General features: G+C 60.9%; 4 protein-coding genes across 12 annotated transcripts in view; 2 read left to right on the top strand and 2 right to left on the bottom strand.

The window, feature by feature from the left end:
* Positions 1 to 8,071: 8,071 nt before the first annotated feature.
* Positions 8,072 to 13,479, bottom strand: NDUFA11 (NADH:ubiquinone oxidoreductase subunit A11). The gene is made up of 4 exons (XM_045992393.1): positions 13,284 to 13,479; positions 9,826 to 9,918; positions 9,612 to 9,734; positions 8,072 to 8,252 (listed from the first exon to the last, which is right to left on the bottom strand). Exons 1-4 carry the CDS (start codon positions 13,378 to 13,380, stop codon positions 8,140 to 8,142), a joined length of 426 nt encoding a protein of 141 aa, XP_045848349.1. The 5' UTR covers positions 13,381 to 13,479; the 3' UTR covers positions 8,072 to 8,139.
* Positions 13,480 to 14,550: 1,071 nt separating this feature from the next.
* Positions 14,551 to 18,491, top strand: VMAC (vimentin type intermediate filament associated coiled-coil protein). Its single transcript, XM_045989906.1, has 2 exons — positions 14,551 to 14,758; positions 16,103 to 18,491. Exons 1-2 carry the CDS (start codon positions 14,568 to 14,570, stop codon positions 16,419 to 16,421), a joined length of 510 nt encoding a protein of 169 aa, XP_045845862.1. The 5' UTR covers positions 14,551 to 14,567; the 3' UTR covers positions 16,422 to 18,491.
* An 863-nt stretch (positions 18,492 to 19,354) lies between these two features.
* On the top strand, positions 19,355 to 20,926 carry CAPS (calcyphosine). The gene is made up of 4 exons (XM_045990205.1): positions 19,355 to 19,631; positions 19,710 to 19,887; positions 20,026 to 20,232; positions 20,306 to 20,926. The coding sequence occupies exons 1-4, from the start codon at positions 19,549 to 19,551 to the stop codon at positions 20,405 to 20,407; spliced, it is 570 nt and encodes a 189-aa protein (XP_045846161.1). The 5' UTR covers positions 19,355 to 19,548; the 3' UTR covers positions 20,408 to 20,926.
* A 902-nt stretch (positions 20,927 to 21,828) lies between these two features.
* RANBP3 (RAN binding protein 3) overlaps positions 21,829 to 26,469 on the bottom strand; it is a 51,558-nt gene continuing 46,917 nt past the window's right edge. For 6 of the 9 annotated variants that reach the window (XM_045990203.1, XM_045990200.1, XM_045990197.1 and 3 more), the window contains 6 exons: positions 26,153 to 26,255; positions 25,481 to 25,605; positions 23,851 to 23,971; positions 22,883 to 23,025; positions 22,274 to 22,454; positions 21,829 to 22,167 (listed from right to left, as the gene is read on the bottom strand). In XM_045990203.1, coding sequence (XP_045846159.1) covers positions 22,124 to 22,167; positions 22,274 to 22,454; positions 22,883 to 23,025; positions 23,851 to 23,971; positions 25,481 to 25,605; positions 26,153 to 26,255 — 717 coding nt within the window. In that variant the 3' untranslated portion in view covers positions 21,829 to 22,123. The remainder of the gene's footprint in view (positions 22,168 to 22,273; positions 22,455 to 22,882; positions 23,026 to 23,850; positions 23,972 to 25,480; positions 25,606 to 26,152; positions 26,256 to 26,469) is intronic. The other 3 variants (XM_045990204.1, XM_045990198.1, XM_045990196.1) reach the window with 1 other exon arrangement.

A 26,469-nucleotide genomic window follows, 5' to 3' on the forward strand; every position in this document is an offset into this window, starting at 1 on the left:
GCTAGAAAAGGCTGCCAGATAGCATCCTCTGAATCTGAACTTCAGATAAACAGTGGGTCAGGTTCTAGCATAAATGAGTCCCACAGGCTGGCCGGGACATATGCTAGCATACCCTAAAACGTGGTTCCTTGTTTATCTGAAGTTCAAACTGAACCCGCCATCTGTGTTTTTGTTTGCTTAGCCTGACAACCCTCACTGGTGAGGGAGGGGGCGACTGGGGGAGGGGGCGGGCACGCAGGTGACGGAGAGATTGAGTAAGCCACAGAAGGTGACTCCTGATGAGTTTCCCAGGGGCTGGAGTGGAGGGCGTGAGGGAGCAAGATGGGGAGGGGGCCCAGGGGGTCTCTCTATCCCCGCTCCGCCCCTCCAGGTCTCGCTTGCTCTAGCTCGTTATCCCTTGTTAATGGTGGTCACTGGGGCAGAGTGTGGGCAGGGCAGGTCTGGGACGGAGGCCCCCCACAGCAGGTGGCCTCACTAATGGAGGCTAGAGAGGGAGTGGGGGTGAGGAAGGAGGGGCGTCCTGGCCCACCAGGGGGCCAGCCTGGAGTGGGAGGCCACACCTTGCCATTTCCTTTCCCGTGGAGACGGGAGACGGGGCTGTGCATTTCTGGATGCCTTTACCTATCTCCCCTGCAGGGCCCCCCCCATGCCAGGCAAGCTCCTCCTGGGTCAGGGGGTACAGGGCTGCTCTGGCACTCCTGCCCCCCTGCTCAGCCCTCTGACTCTCCACGAGCCGGCTTCAGCTGAGCCTGTTACCCCTGGGAGTTTACTGAATCTTCCTTGGACATCAGGCCCGATGATCCCTCCTGGCCCCTCTCTGCCCGTTCAGCCCCATTACGGCTCTGGTCAGCAGCAGGCCTGGTCAGCCCGAGTTGTAGCTGCCTGCTCGTGTCTGTCTCCCCCACTGGACTGGGAGCCTCAGGAGGGTCCAGATCCCCTGGGCTGGATCTACCTTGGTCATTGCTGTGTCCCCAGGGCCCGGGGCCATGGGACACTGCAGGCGGAAGTGCTCTGGAGTCAGTCAGGCCCTGGCTCTGCCCTCGTGTGCTGTGTGAAGCTGCACAAGTTGCCGTCCCTCTCTGAGCCTTGGTTCCTCCATCTCTAAAAGGGGGTACTGGTACGACCTCCTTCCTAGGCTGAATTGCAAAGAAATCATTTTGTATTAAAGATACCGGAGGGGCGCCTGGGTGGCTCAGCCGGTTAAGCGTCTGCCTTCTGCTCAGGTCATGATCCCAGAGTCCTGGGATTGAGTCGGGGGTGAGAGTGGGGAGTCCCTGGTCAGCGGGGAGTTTGCTTCTCCCTCTGCCCCTCCCCTCAACCCCCGCTCATGTTCTCTCTCTCTCTCTCTCAAATAAATACATGAAACCTTAAAAAAAAAAAAAAAGATATTGGACCCATGCCAGGCTCCCAGGTGGATGCTCAAGAAAATGGTTGGACATTTAGACTAATGAGAGCCACCGCGAGACGCCGCTATATACGGCTACTGGAACAGCTGAAATCTGGAGCTCGGACGACACAGACACCAGGGAGGACGTGGAGCAACAGGGCTCTCGTCCCCTGCGGTGGGGATGTGACATGGGCCAACCGCTCCGGAAGGCATTTCCGGAGGTTTCCTATAAAAGTAAACACGCTCTTCCCATACAATCCAGCAACTGCTCCCCCTTGGTATTTACCCAAAGGAGTTGAAAACTCATGTCCACGCAAAAACCTGCGCACGCATGTTTATGGCAGCTTTTTCCCCAACTGTCAAAACTTGGAAGCGTCCCAGACATCCTTCAGCGGGTGACGGATAAACTGCGGGACAGCCAGAACAATGGAATGTTATTCAGTGCTAAAAAGAAACGAGCGGTCAAGCCAGAGGAAGACACGGAGGACCCTTAAATGCATATGAAAGAAGTGAAAGAAGCCAGTCTGAAAAGGCTCTACACGCCAGAGGACTGCAACTGTGACATTCTGGAAAAGCTAAACTGAAGACAGTCAAAGGATCCCCGGATCCCAGGGTGGTGGTGGGTGGGGAGGGGTGAATGGGCAGAGCCCAGAGTTTTAGGGCAGTGAGACTGCAAAGGTGGGTATCGGCCATGCCACATCTCTCCAAACCCCCAGAATGTGCAGCGCCAGCAAGTTAGAGCCCTCATGTCAGCTGTGGACGCTGGTTTGTAACAATGTATTAGTTTGTAACAATGTATCAATTGGCGGGGACCAGATGCAACAAACCTAGCCCTCTGATGCCAGACTTCGGGAAGCATGATGTGTCTTTACCCACATGCAAAATGGCATTTAGAACAGGCCCTTCTTCACGGCTGGGCTCTTGTTAGTAGCAAAAACCCGGGAACAGAGAAAGGTGCTTCAGTAGGGACGACACGCAGCCACAGGACGGAATATTATGTGGCCGTTAAAAAGCAAGACACGGGGGTTTGCTGGGCAGGAAGAAATCCAAGATGTGTTGTTGTCGGGAAACCAGACTCAGGTCCTGAAACAGCGGGGACAGTGTGTTAGACTTTCTGTAGGAGGAAAAGAAAACACACAGACGTGTTTGCTTCGGCATGGAACATTGCTGGAAGGAGAAACAAGAAACCGCGCTGGGTGGGGGGTGGCTGGGGAGAGAGGTATTTTTTTTCTGAACACCCTTTGGCATACTGTACATTCTGTGGTCTGAGTCGGTTTTACCGATTGAAAAAAAAAAAAAGAAACTGTAAAATAGATTTCAACCAAGGCTGCTGTGGAGGGGGGGGGGGGGAAAGGGCAAAGCAAAAAGCATGTAGATGGGTTTTTCAGAAAGGAGGGAGGATTTCAGGCCAGGCCGTGGGTCTGACCGTAGCCCCTCCAAGTGGGCTGAGAGCCCCCCTGCCTGTCCGGTCCCCGGAGCCTTGCCCTGGCTCACACCTTTCCTGCTCTGGGTCAGGCACTGCTCGGAGCCCAGAGGGGCTCCTGGAGGTGAGCCGGGGGCTGGGCTGGGCCGGGGCCGACCACCCAGCCTTCTGTGAAGCTCCCAGGCGGCTTTGCTGGCTCTGAGGAAGGACACGGGGCTGGGGGCCAACCCGGGCCTCTCTCTGCTTCCAATCCAAGGAGGACCAGAGGAAAAGGCTGAGGGGTGACTGCAGGGGACCGACCACAGGTTCTGGCGGTAATGACTAGTCTGTGCCTCAGTTTCCCCACCAGCAAAGTCACTCTCTGGCTGTGGATGCCTGAGCTGACTTGTAGCCACGCAACTGGGGGCTCCGCTGGGTTCTGAGCCCTGGATGTCAGGCCGGACAGGAGCTTGGGTGGGGGCAAAGCTCTGCCTCCCCCACTTCCAGACCCCTGGAGTGAGGACTAATCTGGCTTCAGGCTTTGAGGTGGCCACGCTGGGCTGAGGCTCCCCATCAGAACCCAGTCAGAAGACCCCCCCCACCTGCCCCTCTGTGAGGAGGACCCTGTGGGCACCGCTGTCTGGTGCCCCAAGGCATGTGGGGCTCAGACCCCCTTCCAGAGCAGCCCTACTGGGGGTATTCAGGTGGACTGGTGCTGCTCTGGGGTCTTTGCCGGGACAAGGGAGAGGTCTTCACTCAGAAGTGAAACCCGGAAGCATTGCAGGGAAAGCAGGATGGGGTTCACAGTCTCCCCGCAGTCAGCACCCCACCCCCGACAGAAACCCCACCCTGACTTGTGTGTCCCCCTGGGAACACATGCCCTGACTTTGACCCCTCCCCTCACTTCACAGGGACCCCACTGTGCCCCCAATCCAGCCACATGGCCTCCTAGCAGGGGGGTGGGCATGAGGGTGCACCAGGCTCCATCCGGCCTCAGGGCCTTCACCAAGGACGGATGTCGTTGGTTTTGTTGGCTGATGGGACCCTGAGACAATGCTTGGCACACGAGGCTCTCAGTAAATACCGTAAGTGGGTTCCAAGTCTGGACTTGTGCTCTGGTTGATGGACGGTTTCTCCCCCTGAGGCCCCCCAGCCCAGCCATCATCTAGTGGGGGCATCGTGAATGCTGGTACCCAGGAAGCAGGGCCGGGCCACGGATTTATGGAGCCCGGCTGTGGTCCTTGGCTGCTTGTCAACCCAAGGGTGTAATAGCCGGGACATGTCCCAGCCCTCAAGCAGATACATGGTCTGTGAGACGGTGCACGTGATGGTGACCTGGGATCCAGAAGCTGCTACGTGTTGTGGGCAAACCCAGAGGTAGGTAAAGGGTGCGTAGGGAGCTCCTGGCTGGGGGGGATGTCATCTCTGTGAGTAGGGGAAAAGTGTTCCAAGCAGAGAACACAGCCAGTGCAAAGGTCCTGGGGGCTTCATTGGCCTGGTGTGTTGAAGGAACAGCAAGCAGAGGGAGAGAGGAGTAGAGAGCAGGGAGGGGAGGGGAGGGAAGAGACAGGCAGGTCATGCAGGGCCTGTGGGCCTCCGGGAGCACTTGGAATTTTACTCTGAGGGATATGGGGAGCCCCGGAGGGCTGTGGATGTAGGGCAGGAGCCACCCCAGATGCTCACGGGCGCCCTCTGGTGGCTGCATCAGGCAAGACAGATTGCAGGGTGGGAGTGAGCTTTGCCTGGAGACTGTGCGTGGCAGGAGGGGGATGATGAGCGCTGGCCCTGCTTGGGGGCCATGGAGGGAGGGAGAAGTGGGCAGACCCAGGACAGGTCTAAAGTCAGGCAGACTCACAGACGGGTTAGAGGACAAAAGGATGAGCCCTTTAGGCCCCACACGCCCTTCTCCATAGACTGGTGTGTCCTGCCCCGGCCCATGTGCAAGGTAATTTTTCTTTAATTTTATTTTCTAAGTAGGCTCCATGCCCAGTGTGGAGCCCAATGTGGGGTCTGAACTCATAAGACCTGAGCCAAGACCAAGAGGCGGGTGCTTAACCAACTGAGCCCCCCAGGCATCCCTCCCATGTAACTTTTTTTTTTTTTTTTTTTTTTCACTATTTGAAATTTTTATAATACGATTTTTAAATAAAATCCAATGTATTTTCAGTAGATGACAATTGATGAATCAAAGCTAAATTTTCTTCATTCTCTTCAATGGGTTTGTAAATCTGTACTAGGGCACGTCAACAAACTGGGGCTTGTTACTTAAGCTAATTACAACCTCAGAAGAGACTCCCCACGTAACTTTTTAAAGGAACCTGTGGGGGTGTCATTTTTGAGATCACTTGCCTCTCCCACTGGATAACTGGATTGGTTATTTTCCAATCGCGACTGCCTGGGAAGTCTTTCAGAGATAGGCTGTTGCCCATGATGGCTAATCCCCTCCAAAGAACGAACGCTGTGCGCCTGCCGCAAGCCAGGCCCTAGGAAGCCGCCTGGCTGGGCCTCAGTGTCCTCGTCTGGGGAACAGGACCCGGAGAGCAGCGCCCTTGTAGGGCTGCGGCAAGGGTTAGATGAGCTAACGGGAACAACGGAGACTTCCGCCAGTGGGGACGGGCTCCCGGGCTCTTCTCCTGGGTGGGATTTAGCTCGCTCACGTTTTCTCGGTTTAGAGAGCCCGAAACGTGCAGCAGAGCCTGGAGGGCTGTCAGTCCTTGTAGACTTGTCTCCACTGGGCAGCGTGTCTCCAGGGATGGGGGCCTTGGGGAGCGTGAACAGCAGGCTCTGTCTCGCTCACCGGCTCTGCTCTGTCCCCCGCATCAGGCCTTTGATCTGTCTTCTGCCCAGGACTTCTTTCCCCCTCATGCCCATCTAGCAAGACCTCAACTTCAGATCTTCACTCTCCCTTCCCTGCTTCGTCCTCCTCCAGGAAGCCCTCCTGCTCTCCCCAGTCCCCTGCCCTGGAAGGCCCTGAGTTCTTCCCTTTTTTTTTTTTTTTTTAATATTTTATTTATTTATTTGACAGAGAGAGAAGTCACAAGTAGGCAGAGAGGCAGGCAGAGAGAGAGGGAGAAACAGGATCCCCACTGAGCAGAGAGCCCGATGCGGGGCTCGATCCCAGGACCCTGAGATCATGACCTGAGCCGAAGGCAGAGGCTTTAACCCACTGAACCACCCAGGCGCCCCTGAGTTCCTCCCTTTGTTCCAGACCAGACTGCTTGGGGGCTGGAAATGGTTTCATCAAGCTCAGGATGGGGGCGGGGGGACCACCGTACTCTGGAAAGGCCCTTTACTACCCCAAGCAGGGCTGCTGAGGCAGGAGGTGGGGTCCCAAGCAATGTGTGTGTCGGGGGACTGGATACTATAAACTAGAGCCCCCCCGCCCCGGGTCTGTGTGTGGGGCAGGATGATGTCAGTTCCTCATAGCCTCATAAATGTTTATGGGCAAGGGGGTCTGGGCTCAGGGGTCCCTGGAGCCCAGCAGGCAGCCACTCTTTCCTGCCCCATTCTGGGGGGCCTGGCAGGCCTGCTCCAACGCTGGCGGCCAGCCCAGAGAGGGCTGAGTAGGTGTCGAACACAGCCCTGGTCTGAGCCAGCTAAAAGGGAAACTGAGACTAGGAGGCAGGAAGGGGCTGGCTGGCTGTGAATTTTTGCTTTTCCTCTGGGGCTTGGGCTTCACAAGGAGCCAGGGGCTGGGGACGGTGGTGGCCGTCAGTTAAGTGCCTGACTCTTGGTTTCAACTTGTGATCTCAGGGTTGTAAGATCGAGCCACGTGTCGGGCTCTGTGGTTAGCGTGGAGTCTGCTTGAGATTCTCTTTCTCTGCCTCCCCCATTCGTGCTCATTCTCTTTCTAAAATAAAGGAGCCTGGGGGCTGAGGAAGGGTGTATGGGGAGGGGAGGCCTGGGTGGATCCGGCTGAGAAGTGACTGCTGGGCCTTGATCAGGTCCCCCTCTTCCGGCCCTTGGTGACCACAAACCCTACCCTCGGCAGCAGGTCCGTGGAAACAACTCACTGAAGCCCCCTTCAGCCTGCTGTGGTGGGCAGGAGGAGTGAAGAGTGGGAGGCAGTGGACGCTGGCCTGGAGAGGGGCAGGGATACAGCCCAACTCCTCCACCGCCCAGGGCCGGGGCCACGCATCGCTGGGCTCTGCCCCCTGCCAGCTGCTGTAGGGACACGCCTGCCTGGTGCGGGAGCCTAAGGACCTGTCCCCGCTCAGAATGCACGGGAAGGGGCGCTTCCCTCTTCCTTGAACACTGCTGAGGGAGGGACCCTGTTGTCCTCACCTGCCACCGAGAGTAAAGGCAGTACAGAACCATGAGCTGGGACTCCGGTGCAGGCCTGGGACCCCAGAGCTCTCCCCTCCCAGTCTTTCTCAGGCTGGTGCCCGCCCTGGCGGGAGACCCGGAGTGGCCACGGGGCAGTGAGGCGGTGAGGCGGTGCTGGCCCCAGCCAGCAGGGCCCGGGGTCCGCACGTACTGGATCCGAGCTGCCCAACATCCAGCTGAGTGATGACCCGGGCAGGATGGAGGAAAGCAAGGCCTCCAGTCTGCCTCCAACCACGCTGTTCCCAGGGCGGGCTGCAGAGGAGAAAGGGGCATCGCGGCCCGGCTCCTACGGCCTCCCGTGCCCAGACCCTGCCAGGACCCCATCCCTGCGCACGCCCAACCCCACTCCCCAGGGTAAAGCCCAGAGAGCCCTAATTTATGGCCCGCCACGACACGCTGGAGCAAGCCTTCCTTTCCAGCTGCCAGAGCGCCCGGCCAGAGCCAGTTCTGCAGAAGGCCGGGGGCAGGGCCGCGCCAGCATTCCGAGGCTGCCTAAATCACTGCGCCTGACAGGAGGCGGCTGGCGAGGATCAGGATGCTTCTCTGGTCCCCGCCACGGGCCCCTGCTTTGCAGGCTCCTGGTGGCCTGTCAGCCACCCGTCTGTGGCGCAGGGACAAGGCCCCCGGGCCCGCCTGTCTGGGGTGCTCTGCTCCAGTGCCCAAGAATTTGGAGTCAGGCCCCGCATGCGCCCGGGTGTGTCTTCCACACGCTGCTGGCTTTGGGGGGTGCCCAGCGACGGGATGGCCTGGGACCTGCAGGGAGGGCTGTGTGTGGGGGGCTGCACAGCTCCTGTCTTCAGGGCCCAGCCGGCGCCGCTGGCCCTGCCAGAATCAACCCAGAGGCCTTCTGTCCCGGACCCCTGCCGGGCTGCGGCTGGCATGTCACTGTCGGCTAGCCCGCCGGGTACGGGGCTTCACCCCAGAGAGCCAGAGAGGAGGGGAGGGAGATGCACACGAACAAGTATACACAGAATTTATTTCTCTTTGCTTCGGAACCTGCCCGCAGACCCAGGAGGCGGCGGGACTACACCTTGGGTGCCGAGACGAGCTTCCAGCCCTCCAGCTGGCCCATCTTGAACAGCGCGGCCGTCATGCCCATGTACGCGCAGGCGGCGGCTCCGACCCCGTAGCTGTGGGCTGTCAGTCAGGAGGGCGGCGTCAGGCATGTGTGGGGCTCCCCCGCGGCCACCCAGGAGCCCCAGGGCACGCCCTTCCCTCGAGGTGTAGGGAACGGGGCTGTGGGCTCCTCGAGGACTAAGTCCGGTGACCCTCAGCTGAAGATGTGTGTGGAAACCCGGCAACCGAGGCAGGAGGGAAGCGGGAACCTAGGCTGTCGGTCTGGGTGTGGGGAGGGGGGCACCCGCGCTTGATCGAGTCTGAGCTGGTGCCCTGGCTGCAGGTGCCAGGCCCTATATTTGCTCTGTGGACCGTGAAAGCGAGAGTACAGGGGGCCCCTGCTTGCCCGAGGGCTGTCGCTGGCAGGGAGGCCAGCCTGAGGGCAGGGCTCACCCCCTTGGCAGGTTGGGGGTGTGTGTCAAACCCTAGGATTGCAGACCTCCCTCCACCGTGCCCTCCTGCCGGACTGGAACCTTCCACCAAGCCCTGGCCAGCTGCTGGGCCAGAGCAGTTGCTAGGCCTGAGGCCGTGGGAGGTGGAGAGAGCGGTGTCTGCTCTGGGTTCCCAGTGGCTCCGGTGTGCAAGGCTGGTGTTGGGTTTCCGGCCTGCCTTCCACTAGGGAGGAATGCTCTGCTGATTCCCATGTGACCTCGGACCACCCAAGCCCCCTGAGCTAGTCCGCGCCCTTCTAGGGGGGCACGGGGAGTGTAGCTCCCCCGCAGGGCTGTGCGTTTGGTCAGGCAGGGTTCTGGGTGCTGCGAGAGGGACGGCAACACAAGGACCATGCACGGTCTCCACGCTCGTGGGGCAGGGGCAGAGCCAGGCCGTGGCCTAGTGTTCTCTGACAAGGGGCAGCAAGGGAGGGCCATATGGAATGAGGGCAGTGGGGGTCCCAGATCACACACGGGGGGTTTGGACAGGAAAGAGGGAGCTGTGCTGACATCGGGGGGACCAGCACTCCAGGAAGCGCGCATATCACATGCAAAGGCCCATGGGCAGGACGGGGCCTGGCTTGGAGAACAGCAAGGCACTTGGGCGGCTTGTACGGAGCGAGCAAGGGGGAGAGGGGAGGAGGGGAGGGCAGAGGGGACAGGGCAGGTCATGCTGACCCTCGGGGGTCAGGCTGAACGCCACCGGGAGCCACAGGGAGCTGGTTGGGCTTGGTGAGGTGGAGAAGCAGTAGGTGCTTAAGCAAGGCAGCTCTCAGTATTACTGAACTGGCTGGCGACAGAGGTTCAAAAGTCACGGGAAGGTTTCACGGGGACTGCCCCCTCCTCTGCAGGGCGAGCATCCCACACACCTAGGCCCCGCCTGGTCCCTGGTCTGGGACACAATGGGGGGCTGTGGTCAGCGGAGGTCAGGGATGGGGGGCTCACTCACTGCGTGCTCCCAGGGTCAGGCCTCCGGCACAGCCTCCAATGAAGTAGTTCAGGGGGTCGTTGGGCTTCTCTCGGACCTGGGCGCTCAGGCAGGAGGTAAGGCCAAATATGGCTCCGATGGCAGCTGTTGGGGTGCGGGTGGGGGGTGAGCGCTGAGTCAGGGCCAAGGGGCCAGTGCCGCGAGGGCCCCTAAGGAGTAGCCGAGGCCCGCTCACCTGCAGTAAATGTGTACCGCCCTGTCCTCGCCACGCCCTCCAGGAAGGAATCCGGGGGCTGGAGTATGACACTGTAGGCAGAGACGACCAGGCCTGTGGAACCAGAGGGGGGCGTGTTGGGCCAGCGCCTGGGCGCTGAGACCAGGAGGGCCCCTGGCTGGGGGCAGGCCCCTCCACTAGCAGAGAAACCCTTTCTCCCTCCGTCCCCATGGCGCCCGGAAGGAAGCTCCTAGCACCATCCCTTCACCCAGGAAGGGCCTGTTCTGAGGTTTACCCAGGGTCCCACACTGGGCAGCCACGGTGGGATTCCAACCCCGTCTACTGCTCCGAGCCCTGGGCTCTCGCCCCCACCTCCCGGCCCCAGGCCTCCCTCCTCAAGGCCTGACCTAGGCCAGGGCCCTTCGCCCTCCACAGTGCACCGGTCCAGCCTGCAGCAGACACGAGAACAGGCCCGGGGCCAAGTGGAGGGGCTGCTCTCCAGCCTCAAGCGGCAGCACAGACACCGCGGCTACGCCCCGCCGGGCTTAGCGTCCGGGTCCTGCTCCCCACTCCCAGCCAAGGCTGCTTTCTCCCATGGGGCCCAGGGCTCCCTGGCGGAGACTTGGCTCCCGCGGCTGCCAAGGCCTGTGCTCATCACCCTTGGGCCCCCTCCCTGCTGGCAGCTCGGGCCTGTGCCCATCCCTCACACCTGGCTGGCTCGGAAGCCGCTCCCGCCCACCCAGCCTCGACACTCCGGTCAGCTTTTCCATCTCTGCTCGCCCTCGCCTCCCAGCCCGACACTGGCTCTTACGCATGAGGGGCCTGGCAGGGGCTGGGCCTGGAGCTGAATGCCAGGTGGGTGGTGAGGCCCGAGGCTCTGTCCTGAGGCACCCTGAGCAAACACTGGTCCGGGCTGCTGTGTGGGTCTGGGGTGAGGCCAAGGCAAGGCCCTGGGCAGAAATTCCTCAGTGGGGGGCAGACCAGAGCCCACCTGGTTGGCTCCAAATCAACAGAAACAGCCCAACACTCCCCATGCCCCAGCTGACCCTGCTCAGGCAGACAACACACCCCTCCTCTCCCTGCTGACACGCGGCATGGCCCAGTCACTACAGGGACCTCCCAGGGCCAGCCTGTCCCAACCTGTCTGCCAGCTTACATTCCGTGCTGCACACAGACCGTGCCCCACCATCCTAATCCCCATGCAAGTCCTAGAACTGGGAGTGGGTGACCCGGGAGCCCCCGATTATCCCAGGACAGAGACCGCCCCACCCCAACTGTCTCCTAGCAATCACCCAAGACAGTGACCTGCCACAGGTGTGATCTCTGCTGCCTCAGACCTTTCCATGGCCTGCCATCACTCCGCGAAAGGCCCCCTTCCCAACCCCACCTGCCCCGGGCTCTCTATCAGCCTCCAGCAGTGACCTCCGGACACAGTGCAACACGCTCCGCCCACCCGCCCTCTCCATCCCTCCTCCCTTCACAGGGACTGCATGCGGTCACCCCTTGTCACCGTCACTGTGTGCTCGCATTCATGCATCCATCCAGCACCCATCCATCCACAAGAGTCATTCAGGGTCACTGTGCCCCCCCAGGGTGCTGAGCTCTGCGAGGCGGGTACAGGATCCCTTTCCTCCGGGAAAGCGAGCAGAAAACGAGAGCGTTCTCTCACTGAGGCAGGGAGGTAAGGAAGGATCCAGGAGCCAAGTCCTGTAGGCTGAGTGGAGCTGGCCAGTGAGAGAGAATGCAGGCGGGCGCAGTGAGCGACACACACGCGCAGCGACACCCTCAAAGGCTCACGGGAGCGGGTGACCACCACGAATCCGAGCTGCCTGGCATGCCCCTCTGTCAAAAGTCCCCACCCACACTCCCTCAAAGCCCTTCCAGCAAGCCCCCCCGAGGCTCCTCACTCTCAGCAGCACCCCACTCCTGGAACGTGCTCGGTCTCCCCCAACGGCCTCCTGGGACTTCAGTCCACCCCCATGGCCTGCGCATTTGTGATCACACGGGCGCACTCCTACTCACAAACACCAACATTACTGTCTTTCTCAGGTTCAAAATCCCTTAAACCACCCACTTTCCCAAATCTCCCTGAAGACCCCCCCATGCCCCTCAGGCCACTCCCCCCACTTTAATTCCCCTTTAGACACAACCATGAGCCTCCCCGAAGTCCTGCCAGGCATCCCCCAATGTCAGCATCTCCCTAGAAGAATGTGCCGGAGTAACGTCTCCCTGCACTGGTCCAATCCCGCACCGCGCAACTCTCTCCAAAGGCCCCCCAGAGACCCTGCCACACACCTCTAGTGTCCCGACAACTCACCACTCTAGCAGATGCCACAAAAGTCATCCCCAGGGACTCCCCATCCACCCTGTCTCCCGAGGCCCCTCCACAGGGAACCTGCACGCACAGTCCTTGCCCCGGCCACCCCCAGGAGCAGATCAGCAGACGTGGATTTGCACACCGGCTCGAAAAGGCCCTGGGGTAGTTAACGCACCTCCCTGACCTTCAGTTTCCACCTCTGAAAAATGGGCAGGATAATCGCTGATCTCAGAAAAGGAGAGCAATGATTACCCTTGATCAAATGCCTCCCAGGGGAGACTCAACTTCTGCCAGGCTTCGTTTCAGGAGCTGGAGATAGGGAGGTGGCCAAAACCGTCATTCCTACTTCTCAGAGACACTGGAAGGGGCGAGACGCTGAGGTGTCCCCTGCAGGAGAGTGCCAGGGCTGAGTCCTCTTCTGTCCTCCCAAGGCTATCCTTATCGTAGCCCCGGACCCATCTCACCTGTGACCTCCTCGGCACCGCTGCGACCCTTCTGGTGGTCTCAGTAAAGGCTTCAGATAACCCTAACCATCCCACTCTCCTGAACCCTAAAAAGACTTGATCTCAACGTTCTCAAACTTCTGTACCCGCCCCGAGACACACCAATAATTACCCATGGTTCTCCCAAGTAACTCAACTTCGTTACCTCTCCTGAATCCCCAGCTCCTTTGACCTCAAGAACGGCCTTCTGCCACTCAACGACTTCTCCAGAGCCTGCGCGCAGCTTCAACAATAACCCCCAAGTCCCAGTCCCCCGACAACCGCTTCTGACGATCCCAGTGGCCAGCCTGTCACACGTACCACTTCCCGGCGTCCTCCAACCCTGCCGGACCTCCTTCACACGAGAGTTCCTCAGGGCCGCCTCAGACACCCCCACGACGACCACGTGTCACCCCGTGAGATACCCAGCGCTCCTGCCACCCCCTCCGACAGCTCCCAGTGACCCTGTGGCCGTCCCGCGCCCTCTGAATTAGTCCAACACCCCCACAGAGTCTATCTCGTACAAGAGCTCCCCAGCAACCCAGGGCCGCCCTAGACACCCCGGCGACAACCTCACACCACCTGCGAGACCCCCAGCGCCCCGGGACGCCCTGGGACCGCCCCCAGCGATTCTACGACCTCCCTGCACCCTCTGCTCTCGGGGCCCGGCCGGCGCTCACCAGCGGCACCACTGATTGTGGTGCTGGCGTAGGTCTTGCGGTGGCACTCGGTGCCATCGGGGATGTCCAGGTATCGCTGAAGAAGCGTCCGCGCCATAACTGCGAAACCCCGACCCCTCACCACACAAGCCTGCCGGCTCCCCGCGCCCAAGGGCAGCCACCGCTCGTTCTCGCGAGATTTCCTGGGCGGCGCGCGCAACCTCTCGGGCGCAGGGGTCGACAACAAGCGTGCAACTTTATTGAATGCCGCGGACACAGACACGGCGGCGCGCACGCGCCGAGTCGGGACTGGCGTCAAGGAAGCACGCGTGCATCCCCAGCCGACTTCATCAAGGAGAAACTGAGGTCAGCCATATTCAGTGAAGGCAGAGCTCGGTAGCTCCAACTCAGACGGTCCTAGGTTAGGAAAGGTTGACTCCCGGAGGTGGGGCCTAATCCAGGGGCGGGCTATGACAGGTACTAGGCCTATCTTCAAGCGCAGATTCGGGTGCGGGGCGGGGCTCCACTTGATAGGAGCAAGATGTACCTCTGGGGCGGGGCACAGCGCAAATGTGACCACTCCCAGCGCCAGAATCTGCGTGGGGGCGTGGTCACGCCCTGCCGGTCCCCGAGCCGGGCTCTGAACCGCGTGCGACTATTTTGGGGCGTGGCCAGGTTCGGGGGCCGGCAAAGGTACGGATCTCAGGGCTGGGATTTTAGCGGGACACCAGTTGTGCCCACCTTGTGGCTGGCTTTCCAAGCCCCGGGCCAGAGGATCTCCGCATTAGACTTGGGGGCAAGGCCAGAACCGGAGACGCGCCCCGAGAGGGACTTGGCCAATCCAGAGCTGTATATTTGCTTAAGGGGCGTGGCCGTGGCCGTTGGGTGGATCTGAGAGGGGCGAAGCCTAGGGCGGGGTCAGACTTCCAGGCCCACAGGACCCAGACCAATGATGGTGTTGGCTTCTCAATGGGGCGGGGCCTGTCTCGAAGGAGGGACCAGTCCCGTCGCAGGAGCCTGAACGGGGCGCGCCGCCGAGGACGCCGGCCCCCCACTGGGCGTGGCCTGTCAGGACCTTGGCCAATCTTAGAGTTAGGCGGGGCTCAGGGGCGGAGTCTCGAGGTGCCGGGACCAGTGAGGGTGTTCGGGTTTGAGGAGGCCGCGACCCCTCGTGTCGCGGCCAATCGCGCCGAGGTCCTGAGCTGGCCTCTGGGGGACGTGGCCCGCCGGGGGCGTGGCCCGGGGGCGTGGCCCGGGGGGCGTGGCCCGGGCCGGTTCCGGGCCGCCGGGGACCGCGCCGGGGCCATGTCGGCGCCGCCGCCGCTGCAGATCCGCGAGGCGAACGCACACCTGGCGGCTGTGCACCGGCGCGTCGCGGAGCTGGAGGCGCGGCTGGACGCGGCGGAGCGCACAGTGCGCGCCCAGGCCGAGCGCCTGGCCCGCCACGACCAGCAGCTGCGTGCTGCCCTGGACCAGCTGGGCCGCGCCAAGGACTGGTGAGGCCCGGGGTGGGCCAGGTGGACTTCTCTGAGGTGGGCGGAGGCGGAGCCGAGACTGGAAGGGGAGGAGAGGCGCGGGAACCGTGTGCAGTCCCGCGCGGGCTGGACTACTGGTGGGATCGAAAAAAGCACCAAAATACTCGAATTAGTCACCGGCACGTAAAGTTAAGAGGTATCGCACAAGTGCAGATTTCTAACTTAGAGCCCACTTTTCCACAGTGCAAAATCGGCTTTTTCCGAGTGGCGCAGGGGTCACCGACCTCCTAGGCACTGGGATCTATGGCAGGTTCTGGAGCAGAGGGGGATGGGATCATACCAGCCGTTTTTGAGGAACCCCTCTGGTTTTGAAGAGGGGCTGAGGATTGAAAGGAATGTGACACGTGCTCGGGGAGGAGGGAGGTCAGGGGCCCGGTGGGAACGGAGCTGGTAGGATTAATTCATCCATCTTTACTGAGTACCTGCTGTGTCAGGCAGTGTGCTGGGCGCTAGAGCACACAAGTGAGACCTAAGTAGCACAGCCCTTAGGCAGACACATCACTAGGCAGTTACAACATTGGGTGGTTGGGGTTGTGATGGAAAGGCACATAGGGTTCTGAGCGGGCCTAGATGGAAGGCTTCCTGTAAGAGGAGCCATCTAGGGATGCCTGGGTGGCTCAGTGGGTTAAGCCTCCGCCTTCCACTAGGGTCATGATCCCAGGGTTCTGGGATTGAGCCCGCTGTTACGCTCTCTGCTTGGCGGGAGCCTGCTCTCCCCCGCCCTCCCCCTGCCTACTTGTGATCTTTGTCAAATAAATAAAAAATCTTAAAAAAAAAAAAGCCATCTAAGCCGTACAACAACTAGGAAACGATGTAGGGAAAAAGGGAATTGCAGGGGAGCAATCAGGGGGTTTTAGTCTGTTTTGGCTGCTATTACAGAATGCCACAGGCTGGGGGGCTTAAACAACTGAAGATTTCTGCTCACGGTTCTGGAGGCTGGGAAGTCCCACAGACAGATTCAGTTCCTGGCTTGCAGATCGTCCTCTTCTTGCTGTGTGCTCACAAGGCCAGAGAGCAAACTCTCTGGTGTATCTTCTTACAAGGGCACTAATTCTATGAGGGACCCACTCTCATGAGCTCATCCCAAAGGCTCCATCTCCAGATACATCACATGGGGGGATGTGGCTAGGGATTCAACATAAGAACTTTGAGGGAACACATTCAATCCGTAACAAGGGGGTCTTGAAGCAGTGGTGCGGAGCGTGGCCTTTATCCTGATGGGGAGCCCCGGGAAATCAGGGGCAGGGAGGAGGAGAATCTCTGGTCCCCTCAGTACCGTAACTGCTCTGTCTTGCCTTCTGCCAGTGAGATTGCGGCTCTCCAGGAGCAGCTGCTGACCTCCGAAGCCACTGTCCACAGCCTGCAGGCTGCTGTACGCCAGAGGGATGAGCTCATTGGGCAGCTGCAGCCCCGGGCGGAGCTGCTGCAGGACATCTGCCGTCGCCGGCCACCCCTGGCCGGGCTGCTGGCTGCCCTGGCGGAGGCTGAACGCCTGGGGCCCCTGCCAACCAGAGACCCCAGCCACCCACTTCCTGGTGGGCCCAGTCCACGCCTTGCCAACAGCACTGGGGAAGAGGAGGACAGGGACCACCTGCAGCCTGCAGTGTTTGGGACCACGGTGTGAGCCTGGAGGACATTACACAATGGAGACAGAGTTCCACTGCTGTGGGTGTCCTTGGGGGTCACCAGTGTCCCAGAGGGGGCCCCATGACAGAGCCGTAATCTTTTGCAACCATCAAAACCTGCTAAAAGGTCATAGATTTCAAACAGGCGGCCTAAGGCCCAAAGGCATTTAGCCCAGACAGGTTTTTTTTTTTTTTTTCTTTTTTTAAGATTTTATTTTTAAGTAATCTGTAGCTACACCCAATGTAGGGTTTGAACTTACAACCCTGAGATAAAGAGTTGCATGTTCTACCAACTAAGCCAGCCAGGCACCCCCCCCCCCTTTTTTTTAAACAAAACTTTACATCAATCAACTTGTTGAAAAAATTGGCAACATTTCACAAAAATCTGGATTTCTGGCTTCAGTCTTGGCCACGCCTACTTGGATCTGAGCTCAGGGTACCCTCTTTAGCCAAAGTGTGAGGCCCACTTGGCTGCTTCATCTCTCGTAGGGCTGCAGGTTTGGCCCCTGAGGCATCTGAGTTTGAGATCTCTCGCCTGTGCAGGCAGATGGCCTCACGTTTTTCTCCCCCTTTCCCGCCTCCCCCAATTTTTTGTTCCTTCTGAAGCATCCCTCACCCCAGGCTAAAGCTTTCTTATTCTTCATCCCAGACAAGAACTGGGAACCTCAAGGCTTGTGCCGGTTTGCACTGGTTATATGAACTTTTAATCCTAGATTCTTTCCCCTAAACCTGCCTGCCTGTCAGCCTTTAACCCAGAAGAGAGCAGGGGTGTGAGACATGCTGACATACTGGCGGCTGGGTTGGGGTGCTGCCCCAGGGAGAGCTCAGGCATCCCTTTCCGCTGGCTGTTCCCTCTGCTTGTCCCATGACCCATTCCTTGTCACTCAGATCTGGTGTTCTCTGGGGGGTGGGGGCGTGGGGGGGCCTTCCCTGCCTACCCCTGCTGTTACCCATTGTTTTCTTCAGGGGATGTCCTGTCACCAGAGTGTAAGCTACCCGAGGGCAGCGCTTTCGTTATCACCAGTGCCAGGGGCACCCTGGGACCCTGGACCTCAGTAGGAACAGGATGGGGTTTGTGGGCCCTTGAAGGGAGCCAGGGTCCCCCAGCACATCTGATGCGGCCCTAGCCAGTTCGGCTTTTCTAGCAAACAGCTCGCTCCTTTTGATATTCCCTGGAGAATCTATTTTTAAACTCCTTATTTCTATGCTGCTCTTCTTGGCCAGAGACGTTCAGGGTGCCTTCCCCCCTCCCCCAACCAAACCAGGGAACCCTGTGCCTTTCTCTGCCCAGCCAGGTCCCATGTCTTCTTGCCTCCTTACTCAGGGAACCGTCACACCAGGAACCACTGAGGGGCAGGGCCCGTTTCGGCCTGGAAAGGTCGTTGTCCGTCCCCAGCCCTCAGGATGGTGCTGCTAACCTGCCCGGTGTCTAACAGTGACCCCTCAGCGCAGTAACAATGGCCCCATTTTCTCTGGGTCAATAAGGGGTGCTGCTTGTACGAGGGGAAGGCGGGCTGAGGCCTGCCTGAGTTTAAGAATAAACTGGATGATTTCCTCGCCTTGGGCCTTCGTCCTTTCTTCCTGTGTGGGGGCTGGAGAGGTGGCCCCGGGGGGGGGGGGTCCTGCTAGGCGGGGGGACACAAGTTACAGTCACGGGCACTCGTGTCTAATCTTTGCAGCCCAGGCTTCCCCATCGTACAGCTATGGAAAGTGAGGCTCAGGGTGGTGAAGTCAGCTGGCCTCGGGGTCGGGAGGGCCTGGGCCACTTCCAGTTTCCGGAGGGGTTACTGTTGACATTCTGATTCTCTTCAGATGAGGAGATGCGAAAGCAGAGTTATAATAACCGCGGTGGTATTTTACGTTTTCCTACGGGGAAAAAGAAGTGTGATTTTTATAACCCTCATGAAAAACACAATGGGGCATTTCTCTGCCCACTCGAAGAGTTATGGACTGCAGCGAGCCGCCAGAATGTCACTGCAGTTTCGCATAAGGCCGACGGTGTCCCATCAGCAGTGATCTGACCCACAGTGCCGGCCTGCGTGCAACCCGTGGACTGGTTTCTGACAGCAGCAGCGATTTCCGACACCACCATTGTGTGGTGTCCAAGTCCAGGCTTCGAAAAGCCTCTGATGACCTCTGGGTCTCTGCGGCAGATGGGTCCCCAAACGGGGCACACTTTACTTCCTGGAAATTCAGTGTCATTTTCGGTCTTGCCAGTCGGTGGAACGCTTAGTGGGCGTCTCAATCAGAGGCCTTCTGTGATGGTGGCCTCGGCGCTTCTTGGATGCCATGGGGGGCCGGGGCCACCTCTTCATCTGGGACCGCAGTGCCCTGGCTCCCCTGCCTTGCTAGAAGCAAGACCACCACGTGATGTTTGAGAATGGAAAAAACCAACCACCAAAAGGCCCACGTCAACAGAAACCCCACACCGGCTCTGGAATAACTACCGGGAACTGCTCTGTCTGACTGAACGCTAGAAGAGTCTGTAAGACTGCTGTGTCCTGGCTTGGCCACACTGGTCTGAGCACCAGGACAGGGGACCAGTAGAGCCCAGAGAGGGGAGGGGAGCTGCTCCAGGTCACACAGGAGTTGGGGCTTGAGCCTCCTCGGCATGGCCTTGCCTCTGTCTGGGACACCGTAGGGCTGTGGTCCATCCCTCCTTCTTGTGGCCGGGAAGGGGGACCACCCCCACTCCCTCTCTGAGTCTGACTCTGTCCCAGACCCGGGCACTGCAAGGCTGGAAGCGAGCAGGGCAGAGTGCGGGTGGTGGTGCCAGCGAGAGCACTGCCCTGTCCCTCTTGGCCCTGCCACTCTGCGCCCCGCCCCGCCCCGGGCCGTGTCTAGAGCGTGAGGCTCTGGCATGGTGAGGGTTACAGCTGGGGCCCCTCCCAGTCTCCTGAGCCACCATCCCTTAGCAACAGGCCTGCCAGGCAGGACGCACTGCCAGCGCTGGGTAGAACAGGCAGGAGCCAGAGGAGTGGCTGTCCGGACTCCAGGACAGTTGCAGGCCAGGTGAGCAGGCAGGTGCACAAGGCAGGCTCGTGGCACCGGGCCAGAGCCTGGTCAGCCGAGTGGGAGTCCTTCCTTGAACTCTCCCCCGGCCCGTTGCCCAGCGCCCGACCCGCCATGGATGCTGTGGACGCCACTGTGGAGAAGCTCCGGGCACAGTGCCTGTCCCGAGGGGCCGTGGGCATCCAGGGCCTGGCCAGGTGAGCCAGCTGTCCCCTTAAAACTTCTTAACCCCTGGCCCCAGGGACCACTTTTTAACTGCGCCCCATACCCCTCAGGTTTTTCCGCCGCCTGGACCGGGACAGGAGCCGGACCCTGGACTCGGGGGAACTCCAGCGGGGCCTGGCTGAGCTGGGGCTGGTGCTGGACGCGGCCGAAGCAGAGGGTGTGTGCAGGCGCTGGGACCGCGATGGCAGCGGGACGCTCGACCTGGAGGAGTTCCTGAGGGCACTGCGCGTGAGGCCCTTCACCCTGCTGTCCGAGGGGGCGGGGGGTGCTTCGATGGGCTCGCTGATGTCTGTGCTGACCTTGGGTGCCCGGGAGCCCCAGACTGGGGTACACTAGACCCCCCAATCTCTCCCTGCTCCTTTCCAGCCCCCCATGTCCCCAGCCCGGGAGGCGGTCATTGCAGCTGCCTTTGCCAAGCTGGACCGCAGTGGGGATGGTGTGGTGACCGTGGACGACCTCCGGGGGGTGTACAGTGGCCGCGCCCACCCCAAGGTGCGAAGTGGGGAGTGGACCGAGGAGGAGGTGCTCCGCCGCTTCCTGGACAACTTCGACTCCTCCGAGAAGGACGGGCAGGTGGGTGCCCGCAGACAGCCCCCCACCCTCCGCCCGGGTCTCTGGTCCCTGCTTAGAGCCTGTCTGTCCCCAGGTCACGCTGGCTGAATTTCAGGACTACTACAGCGGCGTGAGCACCTCCGTGGACTCAGATGAGGAGTTTGTGGCCATGATGACCAGCGCCTGGCAGCTGTGAGCCGTGCACACTTGCTCAGCCACCGCCCCCGCCCCCACCCCAGAGCACAGACCCCCACCCTGGCCCCCTGAGCCAGAGCCTCGGGTTCAGCCCAACGTGGAGGCCCCAGGACTGGCTGGATCAGGTCTTAGGACCCCAGGGAGCAAGGCCCTCTCTGTCCAGGCTATGCAGACCTTGGGCCTCACAGAGCTGCTGCAGCTGCCCCCCACCCCCCCGGGAGCCAGCCGGCCCCTGGGCAGGGAAGCAAACAGCCTTTCCGTGAAGCACAGCTCAGCGTGGAGCCGGCCAGTCTTGGAAGGCAGCCAAGTTTAGTCACCTGCCCGGAGTTGGGGTGTGGGGCAGGGGCTTGGGGCCTGCAGACAGGCCAGGCGGCTCTGAGAGGTGGAGGCTGTTCCTGGCCGGGCTGTCCGGCTTCCTGAGGCCCCTGGGGCATGCAGGAGGCCAGGGTTTTAGTTAAAAGTTTTAATGTAGTTCCCAAATACATTTCATATGACAATCTTACATAAATGTTCCAAAACACATGGGCATTATCTGGTTTTACTTGTCACTAGTCGGCTAAGGCTTAAAGCAGAAAGTGTGACTGGGTCTGCTGGAAGGGCCTTTGGTGTCTTCCCGGGGCCCAGGCTGCACACAACCAAGCCGAGGCGTGCGCGGCGCAGCTGTGGAGACAAAGCCTTCCGCTCACCCGACGGTGGGGCTGGGCACTGTCCTCGGAACACCCTCAGAGCCCTGTACACAGGGCCCTTCTTCACAGGCCGCCCCAGGTGGGTGAGTGCGGGAGACGGCTGGTTGCCTGGAACCAGCCCCCTGCCCGCCCCCTCGAAGGCCCCGCTAAGGTCCCTCCTCTGCCTCTCACAGAGGCCCCTGGTCCTGGATGGTTTCGGGGGCAGTGATGTAGTCCAGGGCCGGGCAAGGGATGGCCAGCAGCAAGGTCTGTGCCTGGGCGCCAAACGATGGGTGACTGACATGACGGGGAAAGGCAAGGGTTGGGTAGGGACCCTCCCAGGTCCAGTGACCCTGTTTTTAGATAAGCTCTCTGCACATCTGAGGCCCAACCCCTCAATACCCCATGACTGGCCCTGGAGCAAGCCTGGGTGGGGAACAAGTGGGGGCCTGACCCCACCCCAGCACAGAGGCCGGGAGCCCAGGCGGGAGGAGGATGTGGCCCAGGACGGAGCTGCACCCGCTCAATGCACAGGAGAGTCTTAACCTCAGAAACCAAACACAAAGCCTTGGGGGAAAAAGATCTAAAAATACAAGCCCCGGATCAGAGTGTGGGAAACTGGATACGGTAGTTAACAGAGCGTCCAGCAGGCCCAGTGTTTATACTCGTGTGGACAGACCCGGTGGCCTGGGCGGGCGGCGGCGGCAGAGAGGCCGGGGACACGAGGAGGGAGGGGTGAAGAAACAAGGCGTCCCAGTCCCAGTGAGAAGCCGTGACAAGTCTTAATGTGCCATTTCAATTCAAAGGAGGGGGAGGGAAGAAATGTTCTTTTTCGTTTTGCTCATCAATATGATGAGGTCTCGTGTCCCAAACCACATTCAGGCAGTTCCCGAGTCTGCTTCTGAACGGGACATGCGGATCCGAACTGTGGCCAACCCAGCGGGGAGTGTGGTTCCCGAGCCCCGCGCCTCCACACTGCCGGCGGGGTGGGGCGGGCGGTTGGGCAGACAGACGGACAAAGCAGCAGGCTCGCGGGCAGCCGGCTCCCGGCGCTATGTGCTTCCGGCCGTCTGCCCCTCCCCTTCCTCGCCGGCACCTGTTGGGAAGCAGCGGCCTCACCATCAGGTCCCTGCCCTGGCTGGAGCCCCATCCCCCGGGGTCAGGCTCCCCAATCCCCGCCAGGGCCGGGACCGCTGGCTCACCGCCTCCAGTGGCCCCCGATGGAGCCAGGACGTCCTCGTCACTGTCGTCCTCATTGGACGGGGCTGCCCCGGGTTCCGGGGCAGGCGTCTTGGCTTCCTGCTCTTGCTCCACGCGGCTGCGCAGGGCCAGGATGCGGTGGTGCAGGGCTGCATACAGCTGGCCCGTGTCCTTGGAACTGGCCTGGGACAGGCGGAGGGAAGTGGGGGGCCGTAAGAGCTCTTGGTCAGGGTGGCTGCTGCCCCCCAGTGATGGGATCCCATAGTCCCCGGTTGAGTCTGGGAGAACCCTAACCCTCTCTCCTCCATAAGCTCAGGGACGGTGGACCGAAGCTCCAGGTGCCCCCGGCCAGTCCTTCCCAGGGACCCAGAGCTTGCACGTGGTGCATCGCAGGGATGGCACGTGGTGACGCAGGCCCACTCCTGTCTCTTCCACGGATCCCTCTGGAAACTGGCCGACCTAGAGGCCTCCCCCTTCGCAACCTGGCCCATACTGCCGGTGCAGAGCACCCCCGAGGGGTAGTGCTTACTGCAGCCCTGTGGGGGCTGGGCCGGGTACTTCCTCTCCCCAGGAGGTCGGTAGTAGCCTGTCCCGTCCCCCGGGCTACTCACCGAGATCAGGAAAACCTTCACGCCCTGGTCCTCAGTGTCCATGGCTGTGATGCGAATGCTCTTTTCACTGGCCTTGTCGATCTGCATCTGGGCCCAGAGCTTGGTGTTGAGAATCAGCCGCAAGCTGCCCTGGGTCCGCATCACTGCAATGGACACGGCCACTCAGCCCTGGGCCCCGACCCCCACCCCACAGCCAGCTGGGAGAATGGACACATTCTGGAAAGGAAAACACCACGGGGGCGAAACCCCGCTGTTCTCTCAAGGTCCATATAAGCTGCCCGCCAGTCTGCTGAGCCCAACACGCTGGGGGCCAGCCCTGTGCCACCCAGCTCCCTCATGGCCATGTCCGGCACAGACAGGGTTCTGCTGGTCCAGAGCAGAGCAGAGCAGAGAGTGGAGAAAAAGTGGAGAAAAAGAGGGTACAGACCTTCTTCCAGACCTTCCCCCCTTCTCTGGAAGTACGCATCACATCTACCCAAGGCCGCCGTCAGCCTGCCTGGTTTATCAGCGCCCCGTCCAACCCGCAAGTGCCCTGACCCCGTGGACGCGGCGGGGAGACCTTGTCTTCCCACCAGCCAACTTCTCCCCACCCCAACCCGGGGCCCCGGATGGAGCAGCGTGGGCCAGCTCAGGGAGGCTGCGGGTGGGGTCCAAGTGACCACCCCGTGTCCACTCCCTGAGCCTCCCGCGCCCAGTGGGCCCACCGCTGAGGCACGCGTGCAGCAGCCGGGATGGGCCGGGGGAAGGTGTGTGGCAAGGCCTACAGGCTGTACGGGGCTGTCTGATTTCTTATTTTCCCTTTCCGTCATAAAACCGCCAGCACTTTATTAGAAAACATGTTCAAGAGTTGCTAAGTAGGTAGTTTCATTTACTGTCACACTCATAAAGAGGACAATCACAGAAGAGCTGGCAGCGAGGGCCTCGGGGTGGGGCCCGGGCCTGCAGGCCGCGGGTGCTGGGGCTCTCACCTAGTCGGGACTGGAGTGTCCCGTCGTCAGCCGATGCCATGTCATTGAGCCTGAGCAGCCCCCGGCCCCTCTCCACCCACGACTGTGAGGTCTTGTCAAAGACGAACAGCTTACACTGGATCTGGAACACAAGGCGGCCCTCGGGGTTAGTGGGGTCCTGGCGGGGAGATGCCAGCGTGGACCCACGCCGGGAAGCCTCCGACCCGGCCTGCGTGAACTACTGGGCAGGGGCCAGCCAACTCTGGCCCGGGGGCACGTCTGGTCCTTGGCCAGTTTTGCATCCTCTCCTCCAGCCAAGGTGAATTTTACGTTGTCAGAGGAGCAGGAAAGCGTCACTAAGGAACCGGAGATAAAAAGCAGATGCCAAGGAGACAGCAGCACGCACTCACTAGGCAGGCATTGAGAGCAGGGTGAGAGCCGGCACCGGGGACAGGGTGGAGCACCGAGCAGCTCACACGCCACTGGCGGGAATGGCACGTGGCGTGGCTGCTGCGGAAACATGTCCCTCACCATGTTACGTGTGGAGCCGCGGTGCAGCCCAGAAGCCCCCCTCCGAGAGCTCTACCCAAGGGAAGTGACGCGCGTCTGCACACGAGCCTGTACACAGCGTCCACCGTAGCATGCTTCACACCGGCTACAAAGCTGGAAACCTCAATGTCCCTCTATGCACATCCCTCGGTGATGCCCTGGGGACAGTCCCCGAGCCCACGACGCTCAGGGAGGGGACCAGACACAGAAGGCCGCGTGGGGCATGAGTCCGCAGGGCGACATTTCCAGAACAGGCTTCTCCACGGACGGGGAGGGGGCTCGTGGGGGCCGGGGAGGGCATTTGAGAGGTGACTGCTGGTGGGGCTTTCCTCCAGGGGACGAAATGTCCTACACGGATAGTGGCGGCAGCTCCCGAACTACGTGAACACACTAACCACCACCGGACTGTACACTGCAAAGAGTCAACTCCACGGTGTGCGTCTTCCGGCTCAGTGAAGCGTTCGACAGACAAAGACACGCGACGCGGACCCCGCTGGCCCTGCCCCGGAGGGTGCGGGTCTTCACCGAGCCGCGTCTTTGCTCGCAGACACTTCGGAGAGTGCCGAGCGTGCAGGAGCCGTGTACTTCTTGAAGTGCCACATCAGAAACTCTCCGAGGCTCTACACACGCAGGTCACAGACACACACGCACGCGCACAACAGTGCAAAGCAGGTGAACAAGGCACACTGAACCGGGAAGCAGAGGAAAGGCAGGACGGGTCTGGGGTGCACCCGGGATCCCGGTTCCCTCATAAAATAACACGGGGTGCCAGCCTGACCAAACCATCACAGCTGTTCATTCTGGGGGCCCGATACAAGTTTCTCCCTGAACTACCGAGAACGCCTCAAAACACATCCTTCCGCTCCACACCGAAGCGAGACCAGAAGTCCCTTAGGGCTACGCTCTCAGAAACCCCGCCACAAGGCCCGGAGCATGGGCACCGGCCCTTCCATCGCTGCATGGGGAAGCCCGCGTGCTGGAGGACGGGGGTCCAACCCCTCAGTGCACAGAGAGGCTGGGGGCTCCGGCTGGCCTCTCGCACCACCACCTAAGGGCCAGGAGGCCCACTGCAGCCAGATGCCCCCGACCAGACCCGCCTCACCTGTAACACGTTGCTCTCCGCCTCCTCCCCGGTGATGACTTCCACTTTTTCCAGCAAACACTTCCGTGCTGTTGCCTTGGTGTAGGCGGCTGCCGACTCGGCCAGGGACTCTGAAATGTTATTAGCTAAACGACATTGACTATTTATTTGCTGGGGGGTGTGTGTGCGTGTATGTGTTCCTCACAGCAGGCACAACAAAAGGGTTGCCTCTGTCTCAAGGGTGCCAGCTCCTGGGACAGGGAGCGGACCCCAAACACACAGCGCTGTGGCCCCGGATGCTGCGGGGGACCATCGGGGAGCCAGCTGCCAGCGTGGCTCCAGATCGCCCACTGCCATTCACTCGGCAGAGGACGGGGGACAGGAGTCTTCCCACAGAGCCCTGGAGAGAAATTCCCCTCCCCCACCTCAGGGCAAGAAGGGAGGGGGACAGCCACCTCCACAACCCGACCCCCAGAGCCATCCCAAATGTTCTGTTTTAGGAGGAGCAAGGGCCCTCTCTGCGTGCTGAAAGCCAGCGCCACGGCTTTCCAATTCCGCCCCGGCGCGGGGTTCACGTGTGGCTACCAATGCGGCCGTGAGCTGGGGCCCGTGTCCCTCCTGGGCGGGGATGGGGATGGGCAGTGCCCCTGTCCCTCGGTACGCTTCCCAGAAGGTGGTGGCACCGCGACATACCTTTCTCGGGGGTGGCCTCCTGGGATGAGGACTCGGACCCGGACTCAGCAGCTGCATTTTCCCTGGCGGCATCTGAGCTGACGTCATTTAGTTTGGGCGGGCTCTGCAGCGGACCGAAGCACACCGGGAGGAGAGCATGGCCCGGTGCTCCTGGCGGGCGCCGCAGCCCAACGGGAAGCCGGTCTGCCGGCGCGGCCGCTCTCGGCACTGCCTCCGGGCAGTGGGCTTTTTCCTGCAGGAGCCCTTTCCTTCCCGGCGCTGGGGACCCACCCGGACCCAGCAGAGGAGATCAGACAACCCCTCCCCAGGCGGTGGGT

The sequence above is a fragment of the Meles meles genome, chromosome 20 (genome assembly GCF_922984935.1).
Source record: "Meles meles chromosome 20, mMelMel3.1 paternal haplotype, whole genome shotgun sequence".
NCBI classification, from domain to species: Eukaryota; Metazoa; Chordata; class Mammalia; order Carnivora; family Mustelidae; genus Meles; species Meles meles.